General features: G+C 40.3%; 1 protein-coding gene across 1 annotated transcript in view; it reads left to right on the top strand.

The window, feature by feature from the left end:
• Window positions 1-18,556, top strand: part of TMED10 (transmembrane p24 trafficking protein 10) — a 38,691-nt gene extending 20,135 nt beyond the window's left edge. Inside the window, exons 2-5 of the mRNA XM_032837527.1 lie at window positions 752-863; window positions 5,621-5,694; window positions 14,928-15,054; window positions 15,477-18,556. Coding sequence (XP_032693418.1) covers window positions 752-863; window positions 5,621-5,694; window positions 14,928-15,054; window positions 15,477-15,598 — 435 coding nt within the window. The 3' untranslated portion in view covers window positions 15,599-18,556. The remainder of the gene's footprint in view (window positions 1-751; window positions 864-5,620; window positions 5,695-14,927; window positions 15,055-15,476) is intronic.
• Window positions 18,557-22,997: the final 4,441 nt, after the last annotated feature.

The raw sequence follows: 22,997 nt of genomic DNA, 5'->3' as shown, positions 1-22,997 counted from the left end.
TCATTTCCATTCTCTGCCTCTACCTCTACCCCATCAAAATTTGTTTTATAGAAGAGATGTGTTTGTTTTAAACATATAATGTATTATTTGTTTTAGAGGTACTAGGGGTACAGGTCTGTGATTCATTGGTCTTACACAATTCACAGCACTCACCATAGCACATACCTTCCCCAGTGCCGATCACACCGCCACCCGATCCCTCTGAGCACCCTCCTCCTCTCCAGCGACCTTCAGTTTGTTTCCTGAGACCAAGAGTCTCTTAAGTTTTATCTCCTTGTCTGGTTTTATCTTGTTTCATTTTTCCCTCCCTTCCCCTATGATCCTAGAAGACATGTGTTCTTCTCTGTCTTTCTCCTTTTTGTAGTACGTTCTTCTGGTAATTGTCCACTTCATTTTTGTGACCTGTCTCTTTCTAGGTATTGATACTGGTATACATTTTCTATAGCAAACTTTTGCTAATAAGCCCAATTTATATCAGTTGTATTGCCTTTTTAGTATGGTAAGACACTCAGTAACAGTGACGTTTTAGCCTTAAGTGTGGCTGTACGTATGTTTGAAGGAAAGAAATTTGCAGTATTTGGGTTTCATCGTCTAATCCAGTTCCTGTCTTTAAGAACGGACTGAGTATAGTCATCATAATGAGAAATATCAACTGTCTTCCTAAACATTGTTTCTTCCCATTCTCCAGTTTCTGTTAAGTTCTCTTCCCCAGTGTTACTTGCTTCCTGTTCTTACTTACCTTTTATTTTAGATCACAGATTCTGCTGGTCATATTCTATACTCCAAGGAAGATGCAACCAAGGGGAAATTTGCCTTTACCACTGAAGATTATGACATGTTTGAAGTGTGTTTTGAGAGCAAGGGTAAGTAATCAGAGTGTTTTCCCTGAATTAAGTGTCTCCTCTCAAGTTAGAGCATGAACTTTCTCTCTTGGGCTATTGGGAAAAGGAAAAGGAAACTACATTTGTTTATGTCTTTCACACATATGAGTGAAAGTTGGCTAATCAGCTGAGTTCTTCATGTACAGGAGTAGGCATTTCTTCAATGCTGTGACCTATCTGGCTTGAATGATAGAGGTGAATTCCATGTAGATGCTGGAATATAATGCATTTATATATATGCTAGTGACACATTTTCTCAGGGATTAGAAATAAGGCCTGTCTGACAAACAATATATGGCAAAGTTAGAAATACTTTCGGTCTCCAGAGCATTTTCCTAGTTCTATCTTGGTGTGGATTCTTCTGTGCATCTCAAGGTCAAGACCCCATAGTACCGTTCATTCTGAATACTTGATGGCTTCTGTGCTTAGTAATGGGTGAAAAGGCAGAGTCCTTTTTACTCCCTATTCTTTAGCTTAAAGGACACTAGACTCTAAAAGCTTAATGCGTTTATAATTGTTATATTAGTTGGGACCCTTTGGGGCTGCAGGACGTAAAAACTCAAAGTGTCTTAAAGAAAAAGAAGAGAGAGATCGTTGGACTTTCTGAACTAGGGAGTTTGCAGTGGGGTGCTCACCTCAGGCACAGCTGCATCTTGGTGTTTTAACAGTGTCATTGGAACTCTACCTCTCAGTGTTTCCTTTCCTTGCCTCCATTTAATTTTAGTCTCGGGCTGCTTCTGGGTAGTAGCAGAAGGACCTCTGCCAGTTTTACATTTGTAGAATATTCAGAACATAGGATCCCGGAAGAAGAGCGAGCGCCTTTGCTTAACAGTGTCAGTAGCTTCCCTTCCCGGGACAGCAGACAAACCAGCTGCTTTTGACAGTTCATCAAGAATTCACTCCCTTGGGGCGCCTGGGTGGCTCAGTGGGTTAAGCCTCTGCCTTCTGCTCAGGTCATGATCCCAGGGTCCTGGGATCGAGCCCCGCATCGGGCTCTCTGCTCAGCAGGGAGCCTGCTTCCCCCACTCTCTCTCTCTGCCTGCCACCCTGCCTGCTTGTGATCTCTGTCTGTCAAATAAATAAATAAAATCTTTAAAAAGAAAAAAAGAATTCACTCCCTTGATCCAAAGTTGGTCAATTTAGCCTAAAAGCTAACGGAGTTTGCCAGAAGTAAATGGGCAAATAGATGAAAAATTTTAAAAAATTAAAGGATTTTAATGGTGATTTCATCACTGATACCCTTCTGTCTGCTCCCACTGGTGCCAGTTCCAGGGTGTCTCAACTATATTCTAGACATCTCCACATGGTTGTGCCACTCTTGCCTCAAAACCAAGGTGTCTCAGACTGTGTTCACAAGCCTCCCTTTCAAACGAATTCCCCCTCTTACTAACCCCTATCCTCCCAGTTACTTGGGCTCACATTTTGAACTTATTCTTGCCTTTTTCAGCCTATCATCGAGTTATACTGATACTTCTTTCAGAATATCTTCTGTGTCTGTATCTGTCACCACACAAATGTGAACTCTTTTAAATCATGGATTGTGTTGGGGCGCCTGGGTGGCTCAGTTGGTTAAGTGGCTGGCTCTTGATTTTGGCTCAGGTCATGAGTGATCTCAGGCCTGGGATCGAGCCCTGCGTTGGGCTCCGTGCTGGACGTGGAGCCTGCATGAGATTTTCTATCACCCTGTCTCCCTGTTGTACCCCCCAAATACATATGTGGACGTGGAGCCTGTGTAAGATTTCCTATCTCCCTCTCCCCCTGTTGTACCCCCCAATACATAGGTGTGTGTATATATGTGTAAATGTATACACACAGCAGTATAGTCAGCACTCAATTTCTAGTTTCATTTATATTGATACTGAAACGAGATACCTTATAGTCTTTGGAGCAGCTTTTAAGATATTGTCCATTTGGGGCGCCTGGGTGGCTCAGTGGGTTAAAGCCTCTGCCTTTGGTCAGGGTCCTGGGATCGAGCCCCGCATAGGGCTCTCTGCTCAGCGGGGAGCCTGCTTCCTCCTCTCTCTCTCTGCCTACTTGTGATCTCTGTCTGTCAAATAAATAAATAAAATCTTTAAAAAAAAGGAAAAGAAAAGAAATTGTCCATTTGACAGAGAAATGCGGAGAAGTTTGGTGTTTGTTTTGTTTTGTTTTTAACAAAAGGGACCCTTTAGGGCCATGATGTCAGCTAAGGGGCTAGGCTAGCTGGTCTGTGCAAGAGACCCTGTGGTCTAGACTGAGAATAGTCAGAGGTCTGTGGTTTCATGGTTTCACTTGTGTTTGAATAATGCTATGCTGTGCTGTGGCAACAGAGAGATGTTGGGAAGAGTCTGTTAAGAAGAAAATATTTTCATCTTTTGGGCCAGGTGGGGTTACAAGCTGATTCAGTTTCATAATTTTTTAAATGAGGAAGGAGAAGCAAAAATCTGCACTGCATCTGTTACGGGCCAGTGCTGTGATCACGATTACATATTGGATTTGAGGGAAGAGATCTCCCTCTCTGGGTGCCACTTTTTGTTTTGTTTTGCAGACTGACTGGTTTAATGCTCAGAAGGCATCTGTGACTTAGTTTCTTAGTCCTACCTAAGTAGTGTTATTTCTGTTGCTTTCTCTCTCTCTTTTTTAATTTACACTTTTAAAAAGATTTATTTTTATTTATTTTTGAATATTTTGTTTATTTATTTGACAGAGAGACAGCAAGAGAGGAATACTAGCAGACGGAGCGGAAGAGGGAGAAGCAGGCCCCCCGCTGAGCAGGGAGCCTGATGCAGGGCTCAATTCCCAAATCTTGGGATTATGACCTGAGCTGAAGGCAGACACCCAAACTGAGCCACCCAGGCACCCCAAGATTTTTATTTATTTATTTGTCAGAGAGAGAGACGGAGCATAAGCAGGGAGAATGGCAGACAGATGGAGAAGCAGGCTCCCTGCTGACCAAAGAGCCTGATGTGGAGTCAGTCCCAGGATCCTGGGATCATGACCTGAGCTGAAGGCAGATGCTTAACCATCTGAGCCACACAGGCACCCCTGATGTGCATTTTTAAAAAGATTTTTATGTTATTTTTAAGTAATCTCTTAACACCCAATGTGGGGCTCAAACTCAACCCAAGACCAAGAGCCACATGTGCTACGAACTGAGTCAGCCGGGCGCCCCTCTGTTCCTTTCAGGTTGATCCTTCTAATCTGTCTAAAAGAACTTCTTAACTGTCTTTTAAACATCCATACTCATTTCAGTGTTTGAGCCCTTGCCTGTGCTTTGCCCTTTGCCTAGAGTACTTTGTCCTTGACTTCAGTTGCTCTCTCTATTTAGTAAAGTCTGTCCACAGCTACTCCCTTCCCTTCTCTAACCTTTACTCCATAGCTGGGATTATCTGAACTGGTTTTTTCCTCTTCAGATTTTTACTGCTTTGCATTTGGATCATAGCTCTTATGCATGCTTGTCTTAGATCCCCATCGAATTATTTGAAGGCAGAGATTGTAATTCAGTCACCTAGTGTGTTCTCACTGAGTAGTTATTGAATTGACTTCAGTCCATTTCAGAAGCTTCAAGACGCAGAGTGTAGTACTGTTCTCTCTGGCTTGTAGTTTGGAGAACTCCCCTGCTTAAGTGGCACTGTTGCCCTAAACTCCTAATTCCATGTAGGCAGGGTTTTTAAAAATAATTTATATATTTATTTATTTATTGTCAGAGAGAGAAGAGAGAGAGAGAGAGCGCGCGCGCACGAGCACACAAGCAGGGGGAGTGGCAGGCAGAGGGAGAAGCAGGCTCTGAGCCTAACGGGATGTCCCGGGACTCTGGGATCATGATCTGAGCCAAAGGCAGACGCTTCATCAACTGAGCCACTCAGATGCCCCCCATGGAGGCAGTTTTCTATTTCACAGATAATTACGTGAATTCCTGGGGACTGGGGCTGAGCAGTTTTCTGGGACTCTTGACTCTTTTTATCTCTCCTACCTGTTGATTTAAGATTAAATTCTTTTTTGATCAAGCTGAATCAGTTTACCTTTTCTAATATGAGCCTAGCTTTGTTGGCACTCCTGTCCCAAATAGATATTTCTCTTTCTAAGTAGCATCCCTGAAAATTGTACTCTTGTTTACAAGTGTTTTTCTTGGGCTGTTCTCTTTTAAGTGTTTTGTGGGTCCTATAACATTTTACCGACCTACTGAAATGTCCTTACATTGAACCAAAAGGCTTGAATTAAAGTGGAATATTAGCTAAATTCTGTGATGTTTTCAGTACTTATGTTTATGTTAAGTAAATCCAAGCTTAGCATATATCCAATAATCCTTTTTTTCAAAATTTGACAGGGCACCCTTTTCAGATGTGGAAACATACCTTTCAGTCTTAGTTGGTGCCCACTACCTATTGGTCTATATGCCTCTCAGTTTTGTACTGTTTTGACTCGACTTTTATTTCCTAATCCAGTAAGCCTATACATTGTCTCTTCTGCTCTTCTGTCCCTGTGCAGTACCAGCTGCAGTGTCTTGTGTCCTGCCGGCTCAGAGATGTTTGCCAGCAGCATGTTCTCGTTGCTTTCCGGCACCCCACACAGATAGAGGCTTTGTCTGGAATGCTTGTGATTTTAGCCAGAGCCAGGAATTTTCTGCAGCTGAGTAGGGGGAGGAGTTGTGGCTGTTTCCCTCTATTGAGAGGGTAGGGGTTAGAGAGAGGGAGGGTGGGTGGGTGATTTCCCGGAATTTCAAATATTCTACACAATGAATCTTTTGATTTCTTTCTCAGGAACAGGGCGGATACCTGATCAACTCGTGATTCTAGACATGAAGCACGGAGTGGAGGCGAAAAATTACGAAGAGGTATGTCCTGCTCTAACAGCCAGTAGTAGTGTGCTATGCTATGAGGCTTCTGTGACCCAGTCAGGCCAACTGGCTGTGCTTTGCCCAGAAGGCTTTTGTTTTCTCAGCAGTCATGTGACAACCAGCTACAATCTTATTGATACAAAAAGTTGTGTTAACAGCCTTGAACAATAATTCTGGCTGTGGCTTCGGCCAAATGACTGAACCAACTACCCTATAGACAGTGTTGGTGTGTAGGGACCACCTGGGTGGCTCAGTTGTTAAGCATCTGCCTTCAACTCAGGTCATGATCTCAGGGCCCTGGGATTGAGCCCTATGTTGGGCTCCCTGTTCAGTGGAGAGTCGGCTTCTCCCTCTCCTTCTCCTCCTCCCCCTGCTTGTAGGCGTACTTTCTCTCTCTTTCTTTCTCTCAAATAAATAAAATCATTTTAAAAACCCCAAAGCCACAAGAACTATTTAAGCCTGGAGGATTGGTCTTTACAGAAAGTTGAGTGTTTTTACCCAGATCAGAAATCGTCTTACAACAGGACCTGAAGGTATGAAGAAGAGGTGGGGGACAGGAAATGTAAATGGTTTTTTAAAGAATGTAAACTAAATAAAAGAAAGTTGATTTAAGTGATTTGAGAGAATTTTCTGGGACTAGTGAACCCACAGAAAGTTGCTCCATCTTTGGTCAGGACCTGGGAGGGAAATGTCCTAAAATGGAAGAAGATTGGAAGTGACCAGCTAATTCTCCAACAGGAAGTAGCAGTACAACAATTGCAGCTCAAGTTTTTCCTCTTTTTCATAGTTCAGATATCCAGTAGAAGAACACAAGGCTGAGTTATTTGTAGGTGATCAACAGGAGGGAGGGAGGCGCTAGAGGTAGTGAATGGAAGATAGTTCCTGGTAGAGACTTTGAATTGCTTTGTTTCTGTGTCTAAGCTGGTTTAGTTAAAAAACAGAAAGAAAGCAAAAGAGCCTCTTTATTTGATGAAATGAAGAGTAAATTGAAATAATCCTTTTTAAACTTTGATGGTTGAGGGCAATCTTAATTATATTTAAATAAGATGTTGTAAAAATGCTATTGTAAGGTAAAAAAGAGAAAATCTTGTTGCAGTTTTTCTGAGGTAGAAGAGTAGGTAAGATGATTTTCAGTTTTCGATGACTGCTGCTATCTTCTTAACTTGACACCACTTGCTAAACCGGCGTGCATTGTTACACCAGAAATTTTACCTGTTGTAACTTTTTCCTCCTGATACGATGGCTGCCATTATATTAAGTAATAGGGCACTTGATTAGACATTAGATACCATTTTTCCCTCTAAAACAGAGGGCATTATTGCGAGTTTACATGGAAAATGATGTGGACATCTCTGTCACAAAGCATGTTAGAACTCCTGTTCCTCCTGGAATGTCTACCATCCTTGGACTTTGTTGACATTGGGGAAGGGCTTTTATCTTTCCTGACCTTCTGCTTAACCCAAGAGGGGAATCCCTACCAGAAAGGAAACCACAGCACTTCCTTTGCCTGCTTCCTGCTTTGGAAGTCTGGCACGTCTTAAGCGTCGTTACGCACATAGTTACAACACAGCTCTAAATTTTGTTTCTTAACCAAGAAACTAACTCCTGCTACTACTCTTTTTGGCGATCTTACCACCAGCCCTACCTCCCCCTCCCCCCAAAAAGCAAACTGAGGTAGAGGAGAAGTGGTTTCAACACAGACGAAAAGCAGCCCTTTCCTCAGTCAGTGGCTAGGCTCCCTTGAATCTTGCTTAGAAATAGCTGTTACTTGTTTCTCAGCAAATGCCTGTGACAAGAACATGAATAATAGAAACACTTGTTCTCTAGTTAATTACCAGAGAGCACTGAGTGTATGTAGAGGTTCTGAGGCATTTAATTTCAGGCCCTTGAAGTAATAGCTTTTATCTCCAGAGGATTTGGGCCTGTTGGTATAAGCATTTGGCTTTGGGGGGATGGCACATTTCTTTAAGTTTCTCCCTCACAGTTGTGGGCTTCATGATTCTAAAGTCCCTTGTGGTTTTGTAAAATTGAATAGTAGTCAGTGTTTCAGTAGCTGGGCCAGAGGGCTCCAATGCCTACTAAATTGTTACAGAGGATTTACTTAATCAGTGCATGTGAAGTTAGTATGTAAACAGTACAAATGTAAGATGATATTTAGAAGCTGGAATGGTTGTCCTATTGTAAAGAAGCATAGAGTCTTGTAGTTTGAATTCTTTAAAGAGTTCAGAATGCTTATGTCCTCAGAAATAAAGCACTTTTGATTTCCTGTGTTGAATTTTAAGGCCCTTTCACCACTGTCTTTTGCCCATGGTTGGGGGGGGCACATCTGTATAGAGTCGATATGTGAATTGAGCCAGTATTTTTTTTTTTTTTTATGAGTTTGTGGTCTGTGGAACTAGAGCAGCTGCTTAGGAGAACTAATTGTCTAATCCTGCAGTTGCGGAAATGAAGGTAGTAACTATCCCACGAAGAAGGAGCTATCTGACCCATCCTCTAACTCTGGGGCAGTGTATGTCCCTTCTTGATGTGGATGTCTGCATTTTCAGCACAACTAAAATCCTCTTGTGCCTGTGAGTTCTGTCAGTGTTTCATTTGCTGTCAACGTGTATACCAAAAACAGTTGCCCTTGTTGGAGCAACAGCTGGAGACTTTCCAAAAGTTCTACTTTTTTTGAGTGCCCTTAGGGAAGAAGAACTCTGGTTCTGTGTACTAGCTCCAAAATACTTCTCTTTGACATGAGCTAAATGGAATAACGTATGGGCAAGGAACCCGACCCATAGTTTGGTTAGTTCAGTAGATTTTGCTCCCTTTGCCTACCCTTTCTGGAAACTCTGACAAAGTAAATAGGATCATGCTAAGTTCCATATAAGCCTAAGATTGGCCGTATAGTCTGGCCTTATGTTGGCACATTCTTGACCTTTTGAGCTTCTCTGAAGAGGCTTGTGATTCACGTATCTCCCCACACAAGTAGACTTGCCTTTGGCTGAGGTCTGCCTTCTTTATCTTCATTATGGAGCCTAGATGAACTCCGCTGTTACTCTTCTAAAATTTGGGGGGCTCTGGTGGGGAGTGTGGAGGTAACAGCAATTTGACTGAAATTGGCTTACCACAAGAAGCTTCTCTTGAGTTTCAGTGCTCCACCAAGGAAAACAATCCAATAATTCTCTATAGAGAGGTCGGTTTCACGTGTGTTTTAAGAAGTTTTTCAGAGAACGTTTCCTTGGTATAATTACATATGACTCTGAATTCTAGGTTCCAGTCATTGCTAGGGCAGTGGAAGATTTGGATATGGCTTAAGAAGGGTAATTTGGGGGCGCTTGGGTGGCTCAGTGGGGTGGGGCCTCTGCCTTCGGCTTGGGTCATGGTCCCAGGGTCCTGGGATCGAGCCCCGTGTCAGGCTCTCTATTCGGTGGGGAGCCTGCTTCCTTCTCACTCTGCCTGCCTCTCTGCCTACTTGTGATCTCTGTCTGTCAAATAAATAAAATCTAAAAAAAAAAAAAAAGGGTAATTTCACGTATTTTTGGAAATATGCAGGGAAAGTCTTTCTGAATTGCAGCTTTTCCAAGCAGTCCTGACCACCGCAGATGAGAGATAGCATGGTAGGGAAGACTTTCTCCTGAGTACTAGGTCAGAGTAGATGCAGAGCGCTCTGAGGAAGCCTTGCTTCAGGACACCAACAACACTTATTAATCTCCTATGAGAAACTTGGCTCCTCTGAAGAAGGCATCAAATGGGGATGCTACACAAAGTATACATTGTGTGAGTTCTGGGGCCAAACTAGTGTGGGGAAAAAAACAGTGTGACTATGACAGTGTATGATTATTAATTATGTGGCACGGTCTGAGTGCTGTAGGACTTTAGGAAAGAGGGAGTGGGTGTTGACGGAAGTGGTTAAAGGAAGCTTCATGGTTAAGGCTTGAAAGATAGGAAGGATTTGGGTATACTGAGCAGATAGGCTTTTGGAAGTCAAAGGTATGGTTTTGCTTGCATTTTACAGCAGCAGAGCTTTGCAGTTCTGATGCTGAATAAATGCTCTGGTGACCTTGTCTAGGCATTCAAGAGACCGTGGATCTGCTAGCCTGGTGTTCCACCCAGTGGACTTGATAACTGTGGAAACTTCAGTTTCATTTGTCAAATGAACTCCTTTGTAGTTCTAGTACTCTTCATTGAATGGCCATTGTACAGTTTACAGGGGAAATGCTACCCTCTAGTGGACAACCTCTGGTACATAACGTCAAGTAGGCTTTGCTTTCATCAAGCTGTTGGCAAAATACAGATCACCCTTCCAGCCTGAGTAGAGAGAAGTAAGTAGACTGGAATAATGGCGTGCAGTCATGAAACAAGCATAATTTCACATTCTTACAGACAGTTTGAACATTAAATCACACATTTTAGGAAGAGCAGAACAACAGTCAGTGGGGATTTTTGATACAGGTGTTCTGGTTATCTTTTTGTACTGACTATGATAAAAGTCTTGATGATACTCATTGAATACTTAGTCCTGGGCAAGGGAAGAGGGTCTTCCTGAGAATAGTGACGACAATTTGCATAACATTTTTACTCTCTTAGTCTGTAAAAATTAAAATAATAGCAGCATGAAACCAGGGAAGTTTGACTAATAAACTGGACAACTTACCCAGATCCTTGTGGCCTAATATAGCTTGATCACTTCACCTTTGATCCAGAAAAAACTTAGTGGAGTCTGCTAGTCTCCTTCATCAAACTTTTAGTACCTTCAGAATAAAATATAAACTCAGACTTGGATTCCAGTCTCCACTCCCATCAAGCTCTGAGAACTTGGGCAAGTTATTTAACACTTTGAATCTTAATTTACGCATCTGACAATTTTAGGGATGATAATATTCACCTTATATAGGGTTATGAGGATTAAGCAAGATTATAGGGGATAAAATATATACACATTGTGGATATATACTGATAGATCTAATTCTTTATACTACTTTCTTCATCCTCTGCTCAGTTGAGTTCCACCCGAGTTTTTGAGCATTATGTTTGCGATTACCAACCACCCTCCCCCAAGAATGGGTGTGTGTTGACACATGAGTACACGCACATGCGCACACAGATCAGACAATGTACATTCTAAACAAGGTCTGCCTGCAGTGTCCTCCCTCTGTGTTTTGGTTTGCAGGTTTCCCCTCAGCCTTGAATGTCTTTCTCTCTCATCTCTCAAAATCCTGCGTCATTTGTGAGACCCACCTCACCCGCTTCCTGTTAAGCTTTCCTTTATCCTCGCAACTAAGATTAATCTTGGGCTATTTTCTTTCCTTTTCACTTTTAATGTGTGCCTATGTTGTAGACGTTAATATATAACGCCTTATATTATGGTTATAGCTTTTTATATGAGCCTCCCCACCAGACTATGAGCTTCTTACGAGCAGAGATCATCATTTATCTTTGTTCCTTGCACGTAGTAAGCACTCAAGAAAGCACTGTGGTTAGGGTCTTAAAATGTTTTTGTTTTTTTTTAAAGACCGCTTTGTACATTTTTTTTTTATCTCTAGGTGTAGATTAAATGTAAATATATATCCATAATTACTGTTATTTTCCATTCAGTATCCACGATGTGTTAGATGGTTGGAATAGAAAGTTGGTTTTCAACATTGTTTGAGTCTCTTGGCAGTTCTTTAACTTTCCTAGATTTAAAATTAATATCAAGTAAATAAAGTTCTTTATTAGGCAGAGATGTGTTTTAGGGAAAGAGACCTTCATCCCACTCATAGGAGGCTGAAAATAATTTACCAAATTAAGGAAAGGGTTATTTCATTGAGGAAATAACATCAACAACATTTCCAACATCAAGGAAAAATGGGAATTGGACTGTTTGGTTATGAATAGAACCAGAGTTTGGAGTAGGACCTCTACTGGAAAATAGTTGGGGAATTGAATGATTAAGTAAACAATGGCCTGTAGGCAGTATGGAATCCTGGGTAGCAGTTAAGAAGAACAGGTATATCTATAAGCACATAAGTTTTTGGAAAGAACTTATTAAATGAAAAAAAGCAAGCTGTGGACAATGAGTGCAGTAGGACCCCCATAAATAAATATGTTTTTAATTGTGTGTTTCTGTGTACATTTATATGCACACCAACGCATAAATAGCATGTATCTTTCTAGCAAGGTCTAGAAAGATACACACCAAATGCATGACCATGGTTACCTTTGAGAAGGAATGTGTGAGTAATGGGAATTGAGGAGCCACGTGAAGGTAGGCTTTTTGTTTTTGTTCCCTTTGCTTCTGAATAGTTGACATGTGTAGCAAGAGAGCATGTTTATGTCTTGCCTGTACAACAAAAAAATAAATGAAACATCAGAAAAGGAAAGGATTGGGAGCAGGATTTTTGTTCTGTAATCTACAAAGGCCATCCTCAATACCAAGTTTACTTGGTTTTTCAGGTTTTAGGGCATTTCAGGTTTTAGGCATTTGGCCTATTGTCATTTAACAAAAAAGGTGAGGAGGGTTAGAAGTAGTCTTCAAAGTATTTTTATTTTTATTTTTATTTTTTTTTTTAAAGAATATTTTCAGGGGCGCCTGGGTGGCTTAGTTGGTTAAGCTTCTGCTATCAGCTCAGGTCAGGATTGCAGGGTCCTGTTGGGCTCCTTTGCTCAGCGGGGAGCCTGCTTAATCCCTCTCCCTCTGTGGATCCCCCTGCTTGTGCTTGCTCCCCCCCCCCCCCCCCCCCCCCCCGTCAAATAAATAAAATCTTTAAAATAAAGAATATTTTCAGCTGGCTGAGGCATGGCCATAGTTTCATCTCCAGTTCTTTTTGCAAGTTTCTATTTAGAGAGCCCTAAATCATTTATTGCTAAAGAAATTTCATGCCATTGCTTTTATACTGTCTCATTCAGGAAGCTTTGGAGATAAAAGTATAAACCAGGAGGGAAAATGTTAAACAGGTGAAAGCTGAGCTTATTTTATATATATATATATCTTGTATTGATATCTTTTCCCTGGGGAATTTTTTTGCTCTGTGGCTCTATACGAGATGAACAGATACATATTCTAAATTAATGACAAAATTTGGCATTTGGGCATTAAGCTAGGAGAGTTAGCTAAATGCATTAACTAACATTAGTTAAATGTTATAGTCCGTTAGCTTCATTCTGTTTCTAGCTCTCAGTCATGTCATTAATTCTAAGCCAACATTTTACGAATGTAAGAAAATGTACATCTAGTCTAAGAAATCTTAGGTGGATCATTGCAGAGTCATCACACTTTAAGTACCTTATTTAAATATAAGCTTAAGGGACGCCTGGGTGGCTCAATTGGTTAAATGGCTGCCTTTGGCTCAGGTCCTGGTCAGGGTCGTCTTCTCTCTCTCCCTCTGCCTGCCACTATGCCTGCTTGTGCTCTCTCTTTCTCAAATAAATAAAGTCTTTAAAAATATATAAATAAATAAATACTTAATTTTTATATCCACATCCTAACAGCAATTTCTAGTTTTATTTTAAGTGACTTTTTAAAAATTTTTTTTCTAAGATTTTACTTATTCATTTGAGAGAGAGAGAGAGGCAAAGAGAGCACAAGGAGGGGAAGAGGCAGAGGGAGAAGGAGAAGCAGACTCCCCACTGAACTGGGAGCCAGACGTGGGGCTTGATCCCAGGACCTGGAGATCTCAGACTGAGCCGAAGACAGATGCTTAATCATCTGAGCCACCTAGGTTTCCCCAAATAACTTTAATTTTCAGTAACTTCACATGTTCAGTGCAGAATGTAGATGAGCAAAGAGAGCATAAGAACACCCTTAAACTCTTCCTATTCATCCCATGTTAACTGCTGTTAACATTAACTGAAAAAGAACAAAGAAGGTGAATTGGACAAAAGAGAAGAAAAGGTAGGGAGTTCTATAGAGAACATAAAATAAATAGAGAGTAAAGAAGCAGATATAGAAAATTTTTTTTAAAGATTTTATTTATTTGAGATAGAGTGAGAGATCATGAGCAGGGGAGCAGAGGGAACGGGAGAAGCAGAATCCCCACTGAGCAGAGAGCACAACGCGGGGCTCGATCCTAGGACCTCGGGATCATGATCGGAGCTGAAGGCAGACGCTTAACTGAGCCATCAGGCACCCATAGAAAAAGAATTTTTGATGAATTCTCTATGTAGAAAAGATCTAAGAGCAACTGGTATATGAGTTTTAAGATCTAGAAAACTCTGGTGGTATATCCTCATTTTAAAAGTAAATCACAGTCTTAGATTGATGGAAAAAAAACAAAAATAGAATAATGAAATCTTTGCTTTTGTCATATCTGCCTTTAGTTACTAGGTACTCTTGGAGGTTTCACAGTGGTCTAGGCTGAGAAAGGAAAACAGTTCATTTCTTTCTCACATCCTTCCTTCTTTAGCATACAGGGAGGTCCTCGGAGATTTCTTTTGATAACTGGCTATGTAATTCTTTAAAAAAAAATGTAGTGGTTTTTGTTTTTGCATTTTTTATTTTTTGGTTTTTTAGCAAAGCTAGGATTCATCTGGGCTCTGGAGCTCCGATATAAACTCTAAAGCTATTGTGGGATTTAAAGGATCAAACAAGAATTCTCTAATTTTATAGTTTGAGTTGTTATCTTGATGTTATAGTTACATATACTCTCATTCCTGTGCATTGTGTATTGGGAATTTGGAGGGTTTTCTTTTGAAATCACGTCTGACTAACAATGACTCCAACTGTGCTGATAAATGTTGTTTCTTTCTTGGACATGAATAGAAGGTCAGTGTAAAAGCCTGCTTCTCCTCTCCCCCCTTCCCCAGCTGTGTTCCCTCTCTTGCTCTCTCTCTCTCAAATAAATAATAAAATCTTTTAAACAATAAAATAAGAAATCTTAGGAAAATATTTTACTTTATAACCTACCATATTATAGTACTTCCAAGGAGGTTTTAATCAAAATTAAAGTATCAAAAAAGTCTGAGATGGAAACATAGGAACAGTTTGTGCGGAAGGACAGAAGCCCAGATTTTAAAATATGTTAGAGTGATAACAAAAGATTTTAAGTTTGGTAAAACTATTTTTTTTTTTTAAGATTTTATTTTTAAGTAATCTCTACATCTAACGTGGGGCCCAAACCCACAACCCTGAGATAAAGAATCACACGCTCTACCAACCGAGCCAGCCAAGTGCCCCGGGTTTGGTGAAACTTTTCACTCATCTGTCGCCTTGTGTTCTAGACTAAAGCAGTTTTGTCAAGGAGTGGGTTCATAATTCCTTTCTTTTCCAGATTGCCAAGGTTGAGAAGCTCAAGCCTTTAGAGGTGGAGCTCCGACGCTTAGAAGACCTTTCAGAATCCATCGTTAACGATTTTGCCTACATGAAGAAGCGAGAGGAGGAGATGCGAGATACCAATGGTGAGGGGAGAGCAGCTCTGGTTTCTTCGTAAAGGAGACCGAGCTCTTTTCTCAGTTTTGCCAGTTGGGGATGGGGGAATGGGATGATCCCTTACTTCAGTGTTGCTGCTTCTCCAGGTACACGAGCTTTGTTAGATTTTCAAGGGGATAGAAATTTCTGTGGTATGCAGTTAACCATATTCTCAGCTTATTGAGTATCAAACTGATAGTAGTAATCTTTGTAATTTCTAACATTTATATCTGGAACGGTGAATTTTTTTTTCTTCTAGAACAGTGAACTTTTAAGAAAAAACAATCCAAAATCTACTGTCAGGTCTAGGGACTGAGTGAAGTTTATTTTTTCCCCCCCCCCCCCCCCCCCGCCCACTGTGTAGCCCGCTGAGCCTCACTTCATTGCCTTATAACACTTTTGTTTTTTTTAGAGTCAACAAACACTCGGGTCCTGTACTTCAGCATCTTTTCAATGTTCTGCCTCATTGGACTAGCCACCTGGCAGGTCTTCTACCTGCGTCGCTTTTTCAAGGCCAAGAAGTTGATTGAGTAATAAGGCCCAGTCTCCTCCCACCTTGTATCTCGGCCAGCTGAACATCACTGGGACACGCCTGACCTAGGGCATCCTACTAACAGCACCATCAAGGCACATTGGAGCTTTCTTGCCAGAACTGATCTCTTTTGGTGTGGGAGGACAGGGGTTACTGCCTACACCCAACAAGTCAGTGAGAGACTTCTTTTTAACTTGGTAGCATTGGGACTAGTTTTGCAACAATAGGACTATTATTAGAGTCCTCTATAACAAAAAATAGGGGTTACCTAGGTAATGCCAAAGTCAGCATTTGTACTGGGTTTCCTCCTGTGATCTGTTTGAACCATATTTTCTTTCCTTTTCCTACTTGCTCCCCAGCTTGGTCTTCCACTTTAGTTCCTTTACCAAGGTTTGTATGACCATGTTGAACTTGTTTCATTCTGATTGTCCTCTTTGGATTTCTTTGTGAAAACACACTTCGCTTTCTCTTGACCCTTAGCTGAAATGTTTAGGTAGCTTCTGGTGATTTCCTTTCATAAATTCATGTCTCTTGAAAGGGTGATAGATGGACACCTCATAGAAATGAGCTTTGTACTGTACATAACTCTTAAAGAGGACTTCATTTTAGAGAATTAAAATATTTGTGCTCAACTGCTTGAACCTCTTTTGTGTATTTATGTGTGTTTAGCTCTATGCAGTTTTATCAGGTGTGGATTTGTGTGATCACCACCGCAGGATAGAGAACAGTCCCAACTCTCTTATCCCTGTACTACTACTTTTTATAACCATAACCAGCTCCCTTCTTTTCCCCAAAGCCCCAACTTCTGGCAACCACTGATCTGTTCTCCATCTCTAATTTGTCATTTCAAGAATGTTTTATAAATGGAATCATACAGTATGTAACCTTTTGAGATTGGCTTTTAAAACTCAGCATAATTCCCTTGAAATCCATCCACGTTGCTGCATGTTATCAACGGCTTGCTTCTTTTTATTGCTAAGGAGTATTTCATGGTACACAGGTACCACAGTTTGTTTAACCATTCCCCCATTGAAGGACATTAGGTCTTTGTCAGTTTTTGGCCATTTCTACTAAAGCTGCTATGAGCATTCATGTACAGGTTTTCATGTGAACATAAATTCTCATTTCTCTGGGATAAATAAATGCCCAAGAGGGCAGTTGCTGGGTTGTATGATAAGCACGTGTTTATTTTTGTGAGAAACCATCCTATTCTCTTCTTGGAGTGACTGCCATTTTACCTTCCCACCAGCAACATGTGACCAGTCCAATTTCTCTAAATCCTCTCCAGTATTTGCTATTGTTGTTATTTTTTATTTTAGTCATTCTCATAGGTGTGTCTAGTAATGCCTCATTATGGTTTTAATTTGCATTTTCCTAATGGCAGATGATGTTGAGCCTCTTTTCATGTGCTTATTTATCGTCCATATATCCTCCTCAATGAAATATCCTTTCCTATCCTTTTTACGCACTTTCTAATTAGCTTGTTTTTTCTACTAAGTTACAGAGTTCCTTATATATCCTAGATACAAGTTCTTTGTCAGATACGTGGTTGCTTGAATTTTTAACATAACTTCTAGCAAGGAAAATACAAGTAAAATTTACCAACTACTCTTACGTGGCCAGTCACTGACTTAATTCCTGTCCTTATGTGTTCCATCTAGCAAATTAAGACATTTGGGGTCTAAGAAAAACACACCTGGGAGGATTATGAATAGAACAAATACTTGAAACTGAATGTTGCAAACGCAAAGCCAAGAATTACTGTGGGAATGTAAGGTGCCTAAAGGCCATTAAGTAAGCAAAGGTATGGTTACAAATGAGCATGTTTGTGGACAGTTACGAAAAATAATGTCACTTGAAAATATCTCCATTTCACCCAGGAAAATGGATAGGAGTCTGTCCTTTCTGTAATTTCTTAACCCCTGCAGACTGTTACAGGGCTTTGTCTAACTGCAGAGGCAAGAATTACAGAACTTAGGGCATATAGCTTGCGGTTAAGCAGTGCATTAGAATTAACAGAACACTGTTGTGATGGCCAGGGTAAAATACAAAAGTAAAAGAGGGAGTTAGTTATGTTGTAAAATCTCAGGCTGTTAATGTTCCAGCTACTGTGAACCCGAAAGCCCTTTATCCCCCACTCTTGACTTCTGTGAATGCCCCTGGTGTGGCATTAATTTGTGCAACATTGCCATCTGCTGGTGGGAATTGATAGGTACGGCTCCTGAGAACCTGGAGGCCAAATCCTGAACATAGGACAGTGGATGTTGAGAAAGTCCATCTGTGGTATTACATACACTAGATGACAGAGGATACATCCAGGTAGGGAAGAGAATAACCATACTTGTGGGTCAGATCCATTCTTAGAGGTCTAAAGGTCAAATTTTGTTTTGTACCTTTAGCCTAATAAGAAACTCTCATTTCTGAATGGTGCCTTTCCCCTTTTTCAGAAGCAATGAAAGTTCTTCTGTTTGACAAAATGGCAAAGAAAAAGGTAGGAGAGGAGAATATTTTATTTTAATGATGTTTCTGTTTCCGAGTGTGACTTTGTGAAACTGGGATTTTTTTTTTTCCATTCTTTCCTTTTTACTCACATGCCAAAAATACCAGCTCAGACACTTGTGCTTTCAGTTTAAAGTTCATTGATAATTACACCTTCATTTTATCAAAATTAAAAATTATTTGCCTTTGATAGAAGGCTAGTACAAGGGTAAATCAGCTTTAAAAATGAAGAGTTTATCTGCTTTCCTCCATTTTGAGCCTTTTGAACACAGTCTGTATAATACAGATAGGGGAATGATACAGTTTAAGCGCTGTTATACCATTGTCATAAATTCCTGTCATTAGCCATTTTTCTGTTTGCTTAATGGAAAGAGGCATGTGGGATTTCTACAGATTCACTTGTAAATGTTGGATCGGGGATTTTTGTGTAAATTTTCTCAAATAAATGCTAGCAGAAACCATTTTAGGTGTATGAGTATCTTTGTCTGAATTGGCAATAATTCTTCCTTTTTCTTCAGTTTTAAAGTATGGCAAGTTATCTGTGATAAATTAGAGAAAAGGTTCTATGTGATTTACTACAGATCGATAAAGTTTATTGAGCTAAGACAATTTTATTATCTTTTATATATAAATATGTAAGCTATATATAATGTGTATATAAACTTAATCATAATAATTGACATCTTCGGAAAGTCTAAAATAGGGTTCTATAAGCCAAGCATTTTCTGTAGCTTCTCTTTGGGAAACTGCTATTGGACTTATTTCCAGAGTGTCTTCTCCCTTACGTTCATTCTTAAAATTCCCCTCCCAGTTTAGAACCTCTTAGGACTTGCTTTTTTGCCCATTACATCTATATAAAACCCAGTCCAGTGGGTTAAGGCAATTTTCTCCTTCCTTTTACTTACAGTTGAACATTTTTTATAAAGCTCCTTTCCAAGAGTCAACCTGAAGGCTGGCATCTTATTTACCCTCAACCTCCAGTCCTCCAAAAAATAGATAATTTGTCAGTGAATCTATGGTCTATAAAGTAGGGATTCCCAAATTTGAATATAACTTTTAATATCAAAAATGTCTTGTTTCTCACTGATGATTTACTTTTACAGAACATAAATGGCGAACGAATTCAGCCAAACTTTTAAATGAACTTAATCATCTCAGCAGTGTCATATGCTTGTTAAATGGTAGTATGTGTTTGGCATATTAATTATTCAATCTGCTGTAGTGGTATCGCACATAACATACACCCCATGTATAGTTTTAAATTTTCTAGTATCACAGTGAAGTGAAAAGAAACAGGCAAAATTAGTTTTAATAATAGAGTCTAACATATCCAAAAGAGCATTTCAACATACAGTCAATATAAAAATGATTAATGAATATTTTACTTTTTTTTTAAAGATTTTATTTATTTGACATAGAGCACAAGCAGCGGGAATGGCAGAGGGAGAGGGAAAAGCAGACTCCCCACGGAGCAGGGAGCCCAATATGGGGCTGGATCCCAGGACTCCCAAGACCATAACCCAAGCTGAAGTAAGGCACCCAACCGACTGAGCCACCCAGACACCCCACGAGTATTTTTCTTTCTTTCTCTCATATAAAGTCTTTGAAGTCCATTGTGCATTTTACAGCTACAGCACATCTGCCTTCAGACTAGCTGCAATTCAGGTGTTTAATAGCTGTATGTAGCTAGAGGCTAATATTGGAAAGTGAAGGTATAGACTTCGCTTGGTACTTTGGTAGATTTTTTAATCTTTACGGTGACTCTCTGGCCCCAGGGATCTGCCATTCACAACCTGGAACTTCTGCTACATAGCATCCTGTTTACTTGTTAAAATACAACATATATCCGTTTTTGTCCAAAGGCAGTCTGAAATCAGTTATACCTTTAGAGAATGTTCAGTACTTCTGGATTTATGAATATTCAAAGGCCAGATGTTTAGTCTCATTTATATCGAGTATAATGAAGAACTGAGCACGAGTGTTTCTGTTCCATACTCTCTAAGAGAACAGGACATTTGTCTCTTAAGCTTGTGTCTATGCATTATAACTAAAACAATTTGTAATACCAGGCTAACAAAGCTACAGAAAACTATCATTCCTCATGGCAAAGATGCCAGAATAAAATGAAAAAGCTGTGGCTGAAACCTCTTTACTCTCGATTTTAAGTGATTACTTTTTCCATTCTTTTAACTGAAAAAAATAACACATTTATTGAACATATATTCTGTTTAATATGCTGAATTAAACTCTGGAGAAGACTCAGATAAATAAGAAGCAATACCTATCCTCAAAGTGCCTTGTAATGAATAGGAGGAGGTAGCTGAAATGGCCTCTATCCAGAATGATCTCCCTACTTTGTTTAGCCATCACTGACTTAACATTTTGCATATTTCTCCAGGAAGCCTTCATCAACCCAGCAAGTCTGGCTTGGAAAGATGCCCCTCCTAAATTCCTTTCTAGGAGCTTGTACTTAACTATAGCCCTGAAAAGTTGTAATTGTCTAGTTACTTGTTATATGGACTGTAAGCTCCATGAGAGTAGGAACCACGCTATTTTTGTTTTCTGTTGTAACTCAGCACCTGGCACAAGTTGGTATTCAGTGTTTGTTGAATGAATTAATTGAGAAATTTACAAATATCTATATAATCCGGCATACTGGAATGAAACCAACATAATGAAATATGACAGGGATTATCAGTTGGGCTTGCATTTAGGTTTAAAAAATGTTCTATACAGAGGTGATAATGAGGTGATGGATAATGGATAATATTTATCCATCAAATAATTTTTTTTTTTTAGATTTTATTTATTTATTTGACAGAGATCGCAGGTAGGCAGAGAGGCAGGCAGAGAGAGAGAAGGAAGCAGGCTGCCCACCAAGCAGAGAGCCCGATGTGGGGCTCTATCCCAAGACCCTGAGATCATGACCTGAGCTGAAGGTGGAGGCTTAACCCACTGAGCCACCCAGGTGCCCCACCATCAAATAATTTTTAAGCTTTTAATAGCACTTTTCTAGGAACTGATACATAGTTGTAAATGAGTACAAAATCCAGGCTCTTGTGAAGTTTACATTCTAATGAATGGAGATAGTCAATAAAGAACATAACAAGACATCAGTATTTTCAAGCTTTGCAGATAAGTGATGTGATCTAGCGGAAGAGCTGTGTTACCTTGGATTGCTTTGGTTGTGGAAAAGAAGCTTCGTAAAGTACAAGTATGGTATAAGCAGACTATTGTTACAAAGGCTAGTATACTAATAGAAGTATTCCACCCAGATCAAGGGAGACAGAAGTCCCTTGTGCTCTCCTATTCAGAGCTAGTGTGGAATGTTATGCAGAGTGTAGGGTATCATACCTTACAAGGGTCACTGATGAGCTGCAGAGAGGTCATAGGTAGGAGTGTGAGCTCATCCTTCACAACTCCCCTATCCCATTCTACCAGGTATCTTCATCCTCTGCTTGCTATCACTGTCCACCTCATGAAAAATCACAAAGTGAATCTTCTGGACTCAAACTTACTTCATCAACCACATCTCAACTGATCACAAAGTTCTAGATGTTCCTCAGATGGGGCGCCTGGGTGGCTTAGTCTGTTAAGTGTCTGCCTTGGGCTCAGGTCATGATCCTGGGGTCCTGGAATCAAGGCCTGCATCAGGCTCCCTGCTTGGTGGGGAGCTATCTTGTCCCCCTTCCCCTCCCCTACTCATGCTTTCTGTCCCTATCTCTCTCGGGTAAAATAATGAAATGTTTTTAAAAAGTTTTAAAAAAATGTTCTTCAGATGGATTTCTCAAATTTGGACTTCCTTTCTACTCACACTGATAAATACTTCAGTGCCTCTTCTTTTCTTAGAATATAAATTGCCCCTTAACTGGTCTCCTTGCCTCTAGTCTTTGTCCTCCACATTGTTCTTTGTAAAATATAACTTTGGTCTTATGTAAAGTGACTGTATTGTTTATTGTCTGAGCTGGGCACTTGAGCAAAATAAAGCTCTGTTATTCCTGGGGGAAAGGTGTGAACTGGGACTTCCCCAGCAAATTGGGACACACAGTTACTAATCATATCCTCCCCTGCTTAAAAATCTTGAATAATTTTTTATTGCCCACAGGAAAGCCAAACTCAACAGTTGAGGCCCTGTCTTTTTTGCTTTTATACCACATATACCCTGGCCTCCAGCCACATAACTTTCTCTTGGTCCCAAAACATCATGCTCTCTGAATGGTGTGGATCCAGATTACTGGGTTTGACTCCCAGCTCTCTTTACTAGCTGTGTAACATTGAGCAGGTGACTTAACCTGGGTCATCTCCGTTCCTTCTATAGAATGAAAATAATACGAGGATTAAGTGGGATGACTCCAGGAAAGAAAACCTTTAGCGTAGTGTCAGGAACATAACACTTAATAAAAGTTAGCTGTTACCTCTGTGATGTTAGTCCTGTTCCTACAGGAGATGTAGGAGTTGTAATGTAATGTTGGAGATGTAAAGTTGACCAAGGTCAGTCACTGATGGAACATGTTTTTTCACTGTATTACAATTTTCTTAGTGACTTGCGGGTAACAAAAACCTTGTAGCTTTCCCACCCACAGAAACACTGGCACCTAGTGCTTTAAAGAATGTTGCATGAGATGAGACAGTCAAAGATGTGGAAATACACACGGAAGGAGAATGTTAAACCTGGAAAAAGTGTAAGGAGAGTTGACTTGAATTACTTTTGGAGTTGCATAGAAAAGGGACCTAGGGTGGCTCTGGGAGCAATAACTGGGCCCACGGACTGAGATGACAGGAGGCAAGCATTTCCGATTACTAGAGTTATCTTCAGTTTCTCACTAAACAAAGAGCACTGTTCAACGTGGAATCACTGCCCTTGAGATAGGCCTGGCGCCACAAAGCGACTGGGCGACCTCC

Source organism: Lontra canadensis, unplaced genomic scaffold (assembly GCF_010015895.1).
Source record: "Lontra canadensis isolate GAN:19392208 unplaced genomic scaffold, GSC_riverotter_1.0 scaffold98, whole genome shotgun sequence".
Classification (NCBI taxonomy): domain Eukaryota; kingdom Metazoa; phylum Chordata; class Mammalia; order Carnivora; family Mustelidae; genus Lontra; species Lontra canadensis.
Note: the sequence above shows the minus strand (reverse complement) of the source record. Positions and strands in the feature narration are given on the sequence as shown.